General features: G+C 40.2%; 1 protein-coding gene across 7 annotated transcripts in view; it reads right to left on the bottom strand.

Annotated features, from left to right (window-relative positions):
• LOC122563754 (adhesion G protein-coupled receptor B2-like) overlaps positions 1 to 16,633 on the bottom strand; it is a 776,300-nt gene that overhangs the window by 130,543 nt on the left and 629,124 nt on the right. For all 7 annotated transcript variants that reach the window (XM_043717945.1, XM_043717942.1, XM_043717944.1 and 4 more), the window contains 2 exons: positions 12,851 to 13,001; positions 5,080 to 5,149 (listed from right to left, as the gene is read on the bottom strand). In XM_043717945.1, coding sequence (XP_043573880.1) covers positions 5,080 to 5,149; positions 12,851 to 13,001 — 221 coding nt within the window. The remainder of the gene's footprint in view (positions 1 to 5,079; positions 5,150 to 12,850; positions 13,002 to 16,633) is intronic.

Raw genomic sequence — 16,633 nt, 5'->3', positions numbered from 1 at the left:
ATTTGGATGCGAGCATAAGAGGTACAGTTAGTAAGTTTGCAGATGACACCAAAATTGGAGGTGTAGTGGACAGCAAAGAGGGTTACCTCAGATTATAACAGGATCTTGACCAGATGAGCCAATGGGCTGAAAAGTGGCAGATGGAGTTTAATTCAGAATAATGCGAGGTGCTGCATTTTGGGAAAGCAAATCTTAGCAGGACTTATACACTTAATGGTAAGGTCCAAGGGAGTGTTGCTGAACAAAGAAACCTTGGAATGCAGGTTCATAGCTCCTTGAAAGTGGAGTCGCAGGTAGATAGGATAGTGAAGAAGGCGTTTGGTATGCTTTCCTTTATTGGTCAGAGTATTGAGTACAGGAGTTGGGAGGTCAGGTTGCGGCTGTAGAGGACATTGGTCAGGCCATTGTTGGAATATAACGTGCAATTCTGGTCTCTTTCCTATCAGAAAGATGTGAAACTTGAAAGGGTTTAGAGAAGATTTACAAGGATGTTGCCAGGGTTGGAAGATTTGAGCTATGGAGAGAGGCTGAACAGGCTGGGGCAGTTTTCCCTGGAGTGTTGGAGGCTGAGGGATGACCTTATAGAGGTTTACAAATTTATGAGGGGCATGGATAGGGTAAATAGGCAAAGTCTTTTCCCTGTGGTTGGAAAGTTCACAACTAGAGGGCATAGGTTTAGGGTGAGAGGGGAAAAATATAAAAAAGACCCACGGGGCAACATTTTCACGCCGAAGGTGGTACGTGTATGGAATGAGCTGCCAGAGGAAGTGGTGGAGACTGGTTTAAGAGGCATTTGGATGGGTATATGAATAGGAAGGTTTCGGAGAGTTATGGGCCCGGGTGCTAGCAGGTGGGACGAGATTGGGTTGGGATATCTGGTCGGCCTAGGCGAGTTGGACTGAAGGGTCTGTTTCCATGCTGTACGTCTCTGTGACTCTACTTTGTTTTTTCATACTCCTCTGAAGAGCCTTGAGGCTATTCATTACACAAATGCAAGATGTTATTGTACATTGGGAACTGAAACATTTTTCTACCTTGCAATGTCTCTTTATTAGTTATTTTGTGCATATTATCATTAAAAAGCATTTTTGAGAAGATCAGGTTAGTCTCTTAGTTGAAACTGTGATCTTGATCACTACAGAATGTGGTACAAAATCCCTGAAATGAACAAAGGATTTAGTCTGTTGTCCTAAATAGATCTCGAGGCCATTTCTTGCATAGTTCAATCCATTACATACTTATGAAGATGTATTTTTTATTTTTGTTTAAAGGATGGTGAATGGTGGTTCATTTGGAGTGCTGAACAGAATCCTGGATTTTTTTTACACTAAAAGGACACTGGAATATTTGAAAACAATACTTCTTGGAAATCACATGATTTAAGCTAACTACTTAGCCTTCTATCTGGAAGTTACACATCTGGGCTTATGGATTTTTTTAGATATTGTTTGGAATTCAATTGAGTTAGAGAAGCTTCCCAGCTCATCCTTCAATTTGAGAGAAAACGCTTTCAGAGAGTTCATTGTGCCACCTCAAAAGCTAATGCAGTTGTTCTGAAAAGTCTTTAAAATCTTGACATATCCTCAATGAACTACATTTAAAGGCCATATAAGTTACAACTGCGTGTTTAATGATACCTATCTACATGTGCCAAGATGCTGACTGAAAACCAGCTTTCATACCTTATGCTTTAGCCTATCAAGATCGAACACTTATTGGCCAATTGTGGTTTTCAAAATTAATCCCTGCATAGGAAGTTCTTTTTTTCATTTATGTGTGAATGTGTGTTGAATTAATCAAAAGGGTAACATTTATGCATTCAATTTGTGTCAATCAGTTTTATATCTTGACTAAATAAATTTGGTTTTCACACAAGTGGGGCAGAATGGTGGCTCGGTGGTTAGCACTGCTGCCTCACAGCACCAGGGTCCCAGGTTCGATTCCAGCCTCGAGTGACTGTCTGTGTGTAGTTTGCACATTCTCCCCGTGTCTGCGTGGGTTTCCTCCGGGTGTTCCGGTTTCCTCCCACAGTCCAAAGATGTGCAGGTTAGATGAATTGGCCATGCTAAATTGCCCATTGTGTTAGGTACATTGGTCAGAGGGACATGGGTCTGGGTGGGTTGCTCTTCGGAGGATCGGTGTGGACTTGTTGCGCTGAAGGGCCTGTTTCCACATTGTAGGGAATCTAATCTAATAAATTAGATCTCATTTTCATTATTAATGAGATACGGTTGATGGATCTTTCACTCCAAATCTAATAAAGTATGTAACTGTCATTTCAATAACTTGGGTAAAGCATTTAAGTTCACATTGCAAGTAGTGACAGTACAGGGAGTAAAGAGACAATTCAATTTTTCAACCTCAGTTCTAACAACACATTGCTTCCTTTCACAGAGGGATGTCATTTGCATGTCTGACATTATCATTTTGATGTTATCTGGAGTATCTGGTGAGAAAGCTCTCATATCACCACAATTCTGTTAACTAGTAAGTTAGTAAGATCTAAAGAAAGAATTAAGAAGAGTCAGGAAGAGACCTGAGAAATCCTTGGTGGATAGGATCAAAAAATAACCCTAAGGCTTTCTATCGTTATATGAGGAATAAAACAACGACGAGAGTAAGATTAGGGCCAATCAAAGAAAGTAGTGAGAAGTTGTGGGTGTGGAGTCAGAGGAGATCAGGGAAGCACTAAATGAATAATTTTCATCAGTATTAACACTAGAGAAAGGCAATGTTGTTGAGAGAATACTAAGATACAGTCTACTAGACTAGATAGGATTGAGGTTCACAAGGAAGAGAATACAAGGAATTGTTAGCAATTCTGGAAAGCATAAAAATAGATAAGTCCCCTGGGCTGGATGGGACTTATCCTAGGATTCTCTGGAAAGGCAGGGACGAGACTACCAAGCCTTTGGCTTTGATCTTTATGTGGTCATTGTCTACAGGAATAATGCCAGAAGACTGAAGGATAGCAAATGTTCAAGAAGGGGAGTAGAGACAACCCTGGTAATTATAGACCAGTGAGTCTTACTTTGGTGGTGGGTAAAGTGTTGGATAAGGTTATAAGAGATCGGATTTATAATCATCTGAAGAGGAATAATTTGATTAGGGATAGTCAACACGGGTTTTGTGAAGCATAGGTCATGCCTCATAAACCTAATTGAGAAGGTAACTAAAGAGATGGATGACGGTAAAGCGGTTGATGTGGTCTACATGGATTTCAATAAGGTTTTTGATAAGGTTCCCCATGGTAGGCTATTGCACAAAATACAGAAGCATGGGATTGAGGGTGATTTGACAGTTTGGATCTGAAATTGGCTAGATGAAAGAAGATAAAGGGTGGTGGTTGATTGGAGATGTTCATACTGGAGTTCAGTTACTAATGGTGTACTACAAGGATCTGATTTGGGTCCACTGCTGTTTGCCAATTTTATAAACGACCTGGAGGAGGGCAAAGAAAGATGGGTTAGTAAATTTGTGGATGACACTAAGGTCGAGAGAGTTTTGGATTTTGCAGAAGAATGTTGTAGGTTACAGAGGGATATAGATAAGCTGAAGAGCTAGGCTGACAGGTGGCAAATGGAGTTTAATGTGGGAAACTGTGAGGCAATTCACTTTGGAAGGAGTAACAGGAATGCAGAGTACTGGGCTAATGGTAAGATTCTTGGTAGTGTAGATGAGCAGAGTGATCTCGGTGTCCATGTACATAGATCCCTGAAAGTTGCCACCCAGGTTGATAGGGTTGTTAATAGACATACGGTATGTTAGGTTTTATTGGTAGAGGGATTGAGTTTCGGAAACATGAGGTCATGCTGCAGCTGTACAAAACTCTGGTGTGGCTGCACTTGGAATATTGCGTACAGTTCTGGTCACCACATTACAGGAAGGATGTGGAAGCTTTGGAAGGGGTTCAGAGGAGATTTACTAGGACATTGCCTGGTATGGAGGGAAGGTCTTACAAGGAAAGATTCAGGGATTTGAAGCTGCTTTCGTTGGAGAGAAGAAGGTTGAGAGGTGACTTAATTGAGACGAATAAGATAATCAGATAAGATAAGGTGGACAGTGAGAGCCTTTTTCCTCGGACGGTGATGGCTAACATGAGAGGGCATATCTTTAAATTGAGGGGTGATAGATATTGGACAGATGTCAGATGTAATTTCTTTACTCAGAGTGGATTAGGTTCCCTAAAATATGGAAACAGGCCCTTCGGCCCAACAAGTCCACACCGACCCTCTGAAGAGCAACCTACCCAGACCTATTCCCCTAACTAATGAACCTAACACTATGGGCAATTTAGCATAGCCAATTCACCTAACCTGCACATCTTTGGACTGTGGGAGAAAACTGGAGCACCTGGAGGAAACACACGCAGACACAGGGAGAATGTACAAACTCCACACAGACAGTTGAAAGTAGTAAGGGTGTGGAATGCATTGCCTAACAGTAGTAGACTCACCAACTTTAAGGGCATTTAAATGGTCATTGGCTGGTTATATGGATGAAAATGGAATTGTGTAGGGTAGATAGGCTTCAGATTGGTTTCATAATGTTCGATGTAATGTTGTATGTTCTATATTCTATGTAGTAAGGAGGCTAAAGTTAGAGGTAAAGAACACAGACTAATTAAAAGCTGAAGACCACTGGCTTCTTATACTGCAAATGCTGTTTTTGAAATAGCTTAACTCTCAGCTTCTAGTAACTATGGGAATAACTGGCACAAGTAAACAAGGTAAAACAACTCCAGTTGAAAAAATTACAAAATCAACATTTGAGTAGACCCTGTGATATTAGACTGACAATATTAAGTACAGTAGTCATTGCATTGCATCCTTTGTAATTTCAATCATTTTCTTAATAAAACAAATCACTATTGGATTTTGAGATTGTAGCTGGTATCTCCGAGCTGACTGACCACATTTAGTAGCTTAGAAGACCTTAGCAGTGTGTTATATTTCACTTAACTTGTTCGGAAGAAGTGACCTCAGTGATATGTTGGAATAAATAGTGTAATGGGAAGTCCTGGATTGTGTAGCTGTATCAAAGCAACTTTGCAAGGAGCACTTTTCTATGCATACTCACTAATTAGCTGTTCCGTATCCTTTAGCTTTTGTAAACCCAACGGAAATGGCCACAATCAGTGCGGGTAAACCTGAGAAGTAATGAAGCAAACATTTTTGAAGGACAGGTCTTCTAGTCCATGTGATAGCATTGTGTTTGAATACCACTGATAGCTGAATAACTTGTGCACAATTTTACAGCACCGTTCCAGAACAGAAAAAAAGGATGTTTACTTTTTGACAATTCATTCTGACAAAATGAATTTTAATTCTCCCAAGTGAAAACTAATGAAATTCCTAACAATGACCTGCCATATCCTTGACCAGATATTATATATACTGTCATGTCATTACATGATTAGCAATAAGAAAGCAAGTTAATACAAAAGATCTCATCTTGCAGATCTCATACATCATCTGAATCCCTTGAGTTAGTAAATCACATTCAATCTCACTGGGCCAATCCGATATATCTGATCCTACTATTTGAAGCAGCTGTATGTAATTCAATTAATGTGTGATTCATCTCCAATTTGATTGGATGATGGAGTCATATTAGTCCTTTGTAAAAATGGAATGATATTTAATAGCAAAGTAAGACAATCATAACATTAGATACCTCGCCTATCAACACAGTTAATATTCATTGATTAAAGTAACCCAGAATGTTACATTTGGCATTGTTCAACAAAATATCTGCTGCACAAATATGTCAGCAAGGACAATTTGGAAACTAGATAAAGAATAATTATCCAGAACAAGATATGACCTATTCCAAGATAAAGGTCAGTTGCTCAGGCACAATAGTAAAACAAAAACAGCATTAAACAGTTAAAATTAAATAAAGTTTATCAGTAACTTCATCAAACTTGCAGGTATGCTGTTGTACAGATACACAATTAAAACACTGCCAAAACGACAAGAAGTTGAAGCCTTTTTTTTATCTTGCACTCATCATGAGCAGGTGTCAAGACACAGATTTGAACAAATGGACACAATTTTACACAGCATGAGGGTTAGAGTTAGGGTTTGAGCTGAGATTAGGTTCTGCGGAAGCATCGCTGGAGCTGAAATGTTAACACTGTTTTTTCTCAACGGTTGCAGCCAGACCTGCTGAATTTTTCCGGCAGTTTCTTTCTTTGTTTTAGATTTCCAGCATCTACAGTTGTCTGTTTTACTTAAATGAGAAAAATTTGCCAGATTATTGGGGTATCATTGACTTGGAGATGTAGAAAGAATAGTTACCTATCAATCTTAATTCTCAGACCAGATATGTAAACTTTGATTGGTCAGGGTGCTCTCATGGGGATACAGCAGTGGTTGACTGTCTCAACATCCTTTTTTTAATAAAAGGTGCAAAACTTTGGCTCTTTTCTTTTGCCCACAGGGTCCAACATTATAGTATCTCGCACGCACAAAAGCATCACACTGTGAGCCTGACTATTGATTTTAAATTGGTTTCCAGTGTAACTCTTTGTGCACTCCCACATCAAATGGGGATATATTTTTCTGAGCTTACAAGTACATGCTGATTGAGCAAAATTGGCATTCTGGCTACTGCCACTTGTCAAGGGGAGGTGTTGTTTGATATGGTCCACCAGTCATTGGGACATATGGTCTACATACCTGGCATTACACCAGCACTGAAACTCATACAATGCCTTTCTCGTTTGTGCGATAGACAAAACACCTTTGTTGCTTGATGACAGCATCTGTTAGTGGAGAAATCTATTTGAGGATTTACTGCACAGTAGTGGCATGAAATAGTTAGCTTCATCTGTTGCCAAAATTCTTGAGATTCCTTCTCATTCTGGGGTAATCTTAGAGAGACTAAGCATCACTTTGAGTGAACGGTAATAGGAGAGGCGCTTTCTGGAGTTTTTGTGATTTAAAATAAATTATTATTTGATCTGGATATATGTTATCATGTAAGATTGTTTTGATATGCTGCATCTCAGTTTCAAGTTTGCACAACAGACAAGCAGGAAGCCTCCAAATCAAGGAGGTGGCCATGGGCACCCAGATGAGCCCGAGCTACACCTGCCTCTTTGGTGGCCATATTGAAGAGTCCCTCTTCAGTACCTATGCAGGTACTGTGCCCCAACTCTTCCGCCGTTACATCGATGTCTGCATCGGTGCAGCATCCTGCACCCAGGCTGAACTGTAGCAGTTCATCGACTTCACCCACAACTTCCACCCCGCCCTCAAATTCACTTGGGGTGACAATCTTTGGCCTCCTCCATTGCCACAACGAACCACACTGCAAATTGGAGGAGCAACACCTCATCTCGACGCCTCCATCCCCTTCCTTGACCTCACCATTTCCATTTCCGGTGACAGTCCCAGACGAACATTTACGACAAACCTACAGACTCCCATAACTACCTGACTACATCTCCTCCCACCCACTATCCTGCAAAAACTCCATCCCATTCTCCCAATTCTTCCGCCTCCGTCACATCTGCTCAGACGAGGAGACATTCCACTCGTGAGAATCCCAGATATCCACCTTTTTCAAGCAATGTGCTTTTCGTCTCTCTGTCATCCAGACAGCCCTCTGCTGCACCGCCTCCATTCCCCGTTCCACTGCTCTAAATCCCCCTCCCAACACAATAAAAACAGAGTCCTCCTCGTCCTCATCTACCACCCCACCAATCCCGCATCCAATGCCTCATCCTTAAACATTTTCGTCAATTCCAAGTAGACCCCACCACCAAGTTCATCTTCCCCTCTCCACCCCTCTCTGCCTTCAGCAAGGACCGTTCCCTTTGACAGTCTTCGGTTTTCACTACTCTCCCCACCAACCCCCCTGAACCCTCAGCTACCTTCCCCTGCAACCAGAAAAGATGCAAAACCTGCCAGCACGTCATCCCACTCACTTCCATCCAGGGCCCCAAACAGTCCTTCTACATGAGAGAGAGGTTCACCTGCTCTCTTCCAACCTAGTTTACTGCATCAGGTGCTCCCAATGTGGTCTTCTCTACATTGGGAAGATTGAATGCAAACTGAGGGAACAATTCACTAAGCATCTCAACCAAGCCCACAAGGGCCAACGGGACCTCCCAGTCACCACCCATTTTAATTCCCCTTCCCATTCCCTTTCCGATATGACAATCCTTGGCCTCCTCCATTGCCACAACGAACCAACTGCAAATTGGAGGAGCAACACCTCATCTTCCGCCTGGGCACTCTATAGCCGAAGGACTCAACATTGTGTTCTCCAATTTTAAATAACCTCCCTTCCCATCCCCGACTCCCTTCCCAGGCCCTCCTCCTGCCTTCCACTCCTCCCTACCACCAACTGGATTCATTCCTCCCATTGACCAAATGGGTTGCACCCTCTAACTGTCTTCACCTATCCTCATTTCATCATCCTGCTCCTACCACCCCCTTTACCTGCAGCTCCCCAACACCCATCCCGAGTCCTGAAGAAGGGTTACACCTGAAACATCGACTTGCTGTGTTCTTCCAGGCTCCTGCCTACCTGCTTTGGATTCCAGCATTTGCAGTTTTTTGTCTGTAATCAAGTTTGCACAGTGAGCAGACAGCTTGGGCTTTATTCACAAGGTTGATAATAAAATTGATCTTGTAGCACATGGGACTGTAGTTATCACAATGCGTATATTGACCAGCGAATGTTTTAGTAGATGGTAGTTACGATCATAGTGTCAGTCTTCTCAGTTAATACATCGAGGATAGAAAGTTTATTTGATTGGTCCATTCCATGGTAAATTTGAGCATAGGCTGGAGTTTATTTTCTGATGCAAAGAAATATACTCAGTCCAAATAGCCAAATAGAATAAGAATGGGAAATTCTGAAAGTTCAGTGTCCTCAGAGTGGTCAATGGAATATTTTAAAAGGTTAAAGTGATCTCAGAATGGTTATAAACCATATGCAAATGACCTAAGTCTGTAGCTGATCTCTCCTGGCCTGGAATCTGAAATGTGTTGATGTTGAGGGAATTGGAGTGTTCACACAGGCTAAACTCAAAGACATGCTAACAGCCTAGACAGCTGAAAGTGATTTTTATGAGTATGAGACCCAGTTTGGATTATTTGCCATGTAATTTGTTAATTTAATAAAATACTGTTGAACAGTATTTTATACTGTATACAGTTGTATACAGTCTGATGTTGTCAATAACCACCATAAATAAACCAAGCTTAAATATCATTTGGGCTAGAATTTGAGAGCACTAACAACTGCTTATGGGACAGTTAGCATGGAAAATTCCACTACCACTGGATCCCTTTATAGTTTCAAGTGAAAGATTTTAAATTTTAGCTGGATTACAACAATTATATCAAGCATAACTGAAAACAAAAAAGTGCTGGAGGCGGCACAGTGGCTTAGTGGTTAACACTACTGCCTCACAACACCAGGGTCCCAGGTTCGATTCCAGCCTCGAGTGACTGTCTGTGTGGAGTTTGCACATTCTCCCTGTGTCTGCGTGGGTTTCCTCCGGGTGCTCCGGTTTCCTCCCACAGTCCAAAGATGTGCAGGTCAGGTGAATTGGCCATGCTAAATTGCCCGTAATGTTAGGTGCATTAGTCAGGGGTAAATGTAGGAGAAGGGGTCTGGGTGGGTTGCTCTTCGGAGGGTCGGTGTGGACTTGTTGGGCCGAATGGCCTGTTTCCACACTGTAGGGAATCTAATCTAATCACAGCAGACCAGGCAGCATGCATGGAGAGAAAGCAAGCTAATGTTTTGAGTCTCGATCAGAGCTCTGATGAAGAGTCATCTCGACTTGAAACGTTAGCTCTCTTTTTCTCCATGCATGCTGCCTGCCTACTGTGATCTCCAGCACTTTTTGTTTTCCGTACAGATTCCAGCATCTGCAGTAATTTGCTCCTATATAAAACATACTACTGGTCAGAAATTAACAATATCAGGTTTGTTGCATGTGAAGCAGCATCATTGAACACCTCATACCAAAGGCTTGTGAGTAAGAATAGATGATAATTCCGTACTGTGTCTAGGTAGTAATGCAGGGAGAAACTGAGAATTCAAAGAAATAATTAACAGCTGCATGAAGAAATAGTATGTTTCCAAACCTTTATTTTTAACAACTGAAGGCTGTCACATTTATGTCAGCTCACAATACTGATCCTCATGATCTACTTGTGTTCTTCAGTATCCAAGATAATTTAAAATGACAGTAATTTTCATAGCAATTAACTCGCACATGACAGTAAATATTTTATAGAAACAGCACAGATCAGAAGATTTTGGGCTGTGAATTTCTATCTACTATGTAATAGGTTGTCACAAAATGTTACATTTATATTATCCCAGCCTGATATCTATAAAAGCTCAAAGAATTCAGGCAGCAGTGTCAACAATGTTCAAATTAGCACAATGATAATGTCATAATATGATAGAGGGTGTTATCAAGATGAAAATGGAATTTCATCTCCACAAGAACTTGGTAATAGTCACTCGTATTAACACTAACATGGACAGACCAGTGAATGAGGCCAAAGAATGCAGACTGGGGACAACTGACAGAAAGGATTGTCAGCTTAGTTCAAGACACAAAAAGGTGTATGTGGGTAAAGGGTAATAATTCAAAGTAGCAGAAGATGCCCTACAAGGATATGTGCTGGAATCACTATTATTTGCAATTTATATTATGATATGGATCTTGGGGGTGGAGAGAAACATCAAATTACAGGAAAACGTTAATAAATTGCAGAATGTGCAAATAATTGGTAAATGAAGTTAAACACAGACTAGTGTCTGCTACTACATTTGGTCGAAAGAAATAGGAGTTCACTTACTATTTAGAAGTGAGATGGTATTGAAGAGTAAGGGAATCTTGGACAACAAATACACCTTTCATTAAAAATTGCATCACAGGTTAATAAGACCATTAAATAAATATTTTATTTCTGCAGGGCTAGAATTGAAAAGTAGTGAATAAAACTGGATCATTACCCATAGAGGAAATGTTTTCAGGGCTAAAGGAAAAATACAGGTGAGTAGCATTAAGTAAATTGCTTTTGTAAAGTGCCAGCATGGATATGATGGGCTGAATTACTTACTTCATACTGTAACAATTGTATCATTCCATTGCCTGTGCAAACCTGGATAGCCCGCATTTAAAGCAGTGAGTGCAGTTCTAGTTGTTCTATTATATAAAGTGAATAGAGGAACTAGAGAGAAGAATTACAAGGAAGATACCAGAAAATGTGTGCGAAGGAAAGGGTGAACAAGCTTGATCTCTTTTCTGTTGAACAAAGAACTGTGGGGGTGACACTACAGAGATATTTAAAATTCTTAAAGGTTTCAAGAGACTATTTTTAAATTTCTGGTAAAGATTACAACTAGACACCATCAATGCAAGACAGTCACCAATAAATCCTACAGTGAATTGAGAAGAATTTTTTTTCACCCAAAAAAGTGAGAAAATGAAATTTTCAAACACATGAAATGGTTGAAGCAAAAATTACCAATGCTTGTAAGGAAGGATATACAGGCATATGACAAAGAAGGAAATAAAGGGTTATGATCATATGTTTAGATGAGGAAAAGTGGATGAAGGCTCATGTGAAGCACAAATGCCAACATGAACTGGACAAATTGAATCATCTGATTTTGTGATCTATATTCTATAACTAGTTTGTGGGACAGTTTACCAATTTTGCCACAAGTTCACAATATTAGTGGATTCAATTTTGCTGGTGCTGCCTTTATCATGAATGGTGCTTAAGGTGATACCAGTATTAACCATAAATTAAGGCTGTGCATACAACTGTGGATACAGACGGATTATTACTTAACTATATAAAAGACACTATTATAGAGTGAGAAGCATTTAACGCACTTAAATATGATTATTATTTACAACAGTATTTGTATTCTCAATATTATTTATAACTTTTAATGTTGTGAATAAATCTTAAACCTGAGTGAAAATTGACTGGTCTCCTTCACCAGCTGGTTGCCAGAAGTTTAACAATCAAGTTGTCTGTCCACTTGTAATTGTAGACAATTTTGTACTGATTTGATACAACTGTCTGGCTTACTGGGCTATGTCATACAGTTCTGGATCAGTGGTGCTGGAAGAGCACAGCAATTCAGGCAGCATCCAACGAGCAGCAAAATCGACATTTCGGGCAAAAGCCCTTCATCATACAGTTGTTCAGAGTCTAACATATTGTTATGGAAATAGAGTCATGTATGAGGCAGGCCAGGTGAGGAAAGCAATTGTTCTTTTCTGAAGGGAATTAGTAAATCAGATCAGTTTTAACAACAATCTGGTTATTTCATGGTCTGCATTTTATTCCAGATTATTTAATTAATTTTTAGAATCTATTGCCACAGGGAGTGACAAGTGAATTTAAACACAAACAGGGCTATGAACATAGAGTGAGTCAATGGTTTAGGTTTGGCTTGCTTTAAAAAAACACCTGATAGAGACATGTTCGATTCAATGACCTTTTTCTGTTCTGCAAACTTTAATGCTTTTTATTTGCATATGAATGTCATTGGATGAAAGACAGAATGATCACAAATCAATGACAAAAGCATTTGCAATGTTAAATCTCATATTGATGCCAGCATTAATGGCTCTTATTGAAGCATGAGTTTCGTTACTGAGTATACTAGAGCATCCCCTTGGGCCAAGAGAAAAATAATGCCGCACTGAGTGATTTTGATGATTTGATTACTAACAAGAAACACCCATGCATTTGATCAGAATAAAACCATTTGCTGTAAGTTTAGAATGTTAAAGTTCCTGTGAAAATCGAACATGATAAGCATTTTAATAATAAAGACAGTCACATACCCCAGCCAAGGCAGAGAAAGCGTTTCCTTATAAGCCTGGTCCTAATTTTTCCCAGAACAGCAAGATAGGATTGCCAGGCTTCTGTCAACACCCAACAGAAGGATGAGAGGAAAAAGAAATGCAGAAAAGCTGCTGTCATCATGCACACTCCCTGGAGAAAATCAGGAAAAAAATTTTAAGGAACATATTAAGGAGAGTGTGAAATGTCTCACAAAACCAACAAGAGTCTGGTGAGTTCTGAACAAAACAGATGGAAATAATCAACATTAATCTTTATCATACTTCACTGTAACACTAACATAAACTAATTTTGTTGGCTGATCACTATAATCTGCATATTTAGGTCAGTGCTCTGCAAGGTGAATTATGGTTACTCCCCTTCTAAAATACTTTGTTGTTTACTTGAACCAGATTGAACTAAATAAAATACGAATTACTTTGAATGTTATATATTGCACTTAAACAAATTAATGAGGGAAAACCTTCTCTGGTCCACATTATTAATGGAATCTTGACTTCATTTTTCAACGACTTTGTGATTTCAGAAGCAATGTCGAACAAAGCAATTTTCAACACAATTAAGAAATTGCTCGATATAGTGACCAGACAAATTGCTCTTCTGTGGTTTTTTGGATTAAATTAAAAATTTAAGATAGGTGGATTACACTGTCAATATTACAAACACAATTTCTGCAATAAAAAGAAAGAAAGCCAAAATTTCTCAAATTCAAAGGAACTGTGCTGCCAAATGAAGCAAAGTTTTATTTTAGATCCAGCAGTATTTTGCTTTTGCTCTGCCCTCTATTTTGCCTGATAACCTGCCCAAAAACAAATGTAAAGGAACATAGAAACAGGAATAGACTATTTAGATCCTTGAGCCTGACCCAAGCTTCTTTCAAGAGGCTGACCACGAACATCTTGAACCCGAGCCCCAGCTATATTGATGGAGATCAGACAGAGGAGCTGAAAATAAAACAATCTATGTGTACGCAGGTTTAATTTGCTTCAAGTACCTTGCAGTTTCAGGCATTGAATCACTAAAGGGTTTGGATGACTAATACAATAGTCATACAGTCATAGAGATATACAGCATGGAAACAGACCCTTTGGTCCAACTCGTCCACGCTGACTAGATATCCCAACCTAATCTAGTCATATTTGCCAAAATTTGGCCCATATCCCTCTAATTCCTTCCTCTTCATATGCCCATCCAGATGCCTTTTAAATGTTGCAATTGTACCAGCCTCCACCACTTCCTCTGGCAGCTCATTCCATAGACGCACCATGCTCTGCGTGAAAAAGCTGCCCCTTAGTTCCCTTTTATATCTTTCCCCTCTCACCTAAACCTATGCCCTCTAGTTCTGGATTCCCCAACACAGGGGAACATACCTTGTCTATTTACCCTATCCATACTCCTCATGATTTTATAAATATCAATGAGGTCACCCCTCAGCCTTTGACAGTCCAGGGAAAACAGCCCTAGCCTATTCAGTCTCTCCCTATAGCTCAAATTCTCCAACCCTGGCAACATCTTTGTAAATCTTTTCTGAACCCTTTCAAGTTTCACAACATCCTTCCGATAGGAAGGAGACTAGAATTGTACCAACGTCCTGTACAGCCACAGCATGACCTCCCAACCCCTGTACTCAATACTCTGACTAATAAAGGAAAGCATACCAATCGCCTTCTCCACTATCCTATCTACCTGCGACCAAGGAGGTATCTATCTACCAAGGAGCTATGAACCTGTACTCCAAAGTCTCTTTGTTCAGTAACACTCCCTAGGACCTGACCATTAGATTAGATTAGATTCCCTACAGCATGGAAACAGGCCCTTCAGCCCAACCAGTCCACGCCGACCCTCCGAAGAGCAACCTACTCAGACCCATTTTCCCTCTGACTAATGCACCTAACACTATGGGCAATTTAGCATGGCCAATTCACCTGACCTGCACATCTTTTGAGCTGTGGGAGGAAACCGGAGCACCTGGAGGAAACTCACGCAGACACGGTGAGAATGTACAAACTCCACACAGACAGTCGCCCGAGGCTAGAATTGAACCTGGGACCCTGGTGCTGTGAGGCAGCAGCGTTAAGCACTGAGCCACTGTGCCACCCTTAGGTGTACAGGTCCTGCTAAGATTTACTTTCCTAAAATGCAGCACCTCGCATTTATCTAAATTAAACTCCATCTGCCATTTCTCAGCCCATTGGCTCATCTGATCAAGATCTCATTGTAATCTGAGGTAACCTTCTTCGCTGTCCACTACATCTCCAATTTTGGTGTCATCTGCAAACTTACTAACTATACCTCTTATGCTCACATCCAAATCATTTATATAAATGATAAAAAGTAGTGGACCCAGCATCGATCCGTGTGGCACTCCACCAGTCAAAGGCCTCCAGTCTGAAACACAACCCTCCACCACCACTCTCTGTCTTCTACCTTTGAGCCAGTTCTGCATTCAAGTGGCGAGTTCTCCCTGTATTCCATGAGATCTAACCTTGCTAACCAGTCTCCCATGGGGCTTGTCGAATGCCTTACTGAAGTCCATATAGATCATGTCCACCGCTCTGGCCTCATCAATCCTCTTTGTTACTTTTTCAAAATACTCAATCAAGTTCGTGAGACATGATTTCCCATGTACAAAGCCATGTTGACTATCCCTGATCAGTCCTTGTCTTTCCAAATATGTGCAAATCCTGTCCGTCAGGATTCCCTTCAACAACTTGCCCACCCACCACCGACATCAGGCTCACCGGTCTCTTGTTCCTTGGCTTGTCTTTACCACCTATTTTAAATAATGGTACTGCGTTTGCCAACCTCCTGTCTTCTGACACCTCACCTGTGACTATTGATGCCAGTTTGCAGTGTATTGAATTTTTTGTTAAACAGTGATTTGAACATAATCAAAAGTAAGAAATCAATTCTTTTATTAAAAGCTATCATTTAAATACATCCATCTGTCACAGCAGGGTTCATTGTGTTACGAACTGAGGGCCGACACCCCTCTGATAAGTAAAAGTGAAACATCCAGAGAAGCTCACCTCACCTCGTAATCGGATAAAAATAGTGTGAAACGTAGTGTAGCCTACTTCTTATCCCCAATCTGTTATAAAGGAGTGGGTAATGAAATGGAATCCCTTTACCAACTCGATAATTAACAAGTAACAATTTGTTTATCTAACTCCAGCAGTGAACAACTTAGCAGAGTTACTAACAAACCCTCTCTAACTCCCTATTCCCGAGTAAAACAAGATTCTAATAATATGCTGTTCCAATAACACAGATCTCACTTATACACTTTGAAGTAATAAGAAATCAATCATTAAAACTTAGTCTCTCAAAGTTCACACAGAAAGTGTCTTCCTGAACTTTCCGTCATCTTCCTCTGTCCGAAATGCCTTCTCAATTGTCTTCTGATGTCAGGAATTTCTTTCTTCTGGAATATTATGTAAACGTGCCATGGTACATGTTATAAATAGATGGTGCTTTTATTTTAAAGATACCGTGGAGATTTCTTGTGAGACCTCCATATTTATTTCTTAGATAACAGGTTTGCTCTCTCTTGAAATGTCATTTGGCTCACATCCCTCTGTTCAATTGCCCCTGTCTTTATATCTATACTGACACATTAATTTCTTAACAACCAGATTGGTTCAAGGTGGTCAACATCATCAGATTTAAATTTAATTGGCTTTCAATCTCTAAGTGCTTACTTTAAATTAATTGGCTAAATTTGAAAAGACTTGTTGTCATGGTAAAAATGCTGCTGGCTGTTT

This window comes from Chiloscyllium plagiosum, chromosome 27 (genome assembly GCF_004010195.1).
Source record: "Chiloscyllium plagiosum isolate BGI_BamShark_2017 chromosome 27, ASM401019v2, whole genome shotgun sequence".
In the NCBI taxonomy this organism is placed as follows: Eukaryota; Metazoa; Chordata; class Chondrichthyes; order Orectolobiformes; family Hemiscylliidae; genus Chiloscyllium; species Chiloscyllium plagiosum.
The sequence above is the reverse complement of the archived record's forward strand: the minus strand, read 5'-3'. Positions and strand labels throughout refer to the sequence as shown.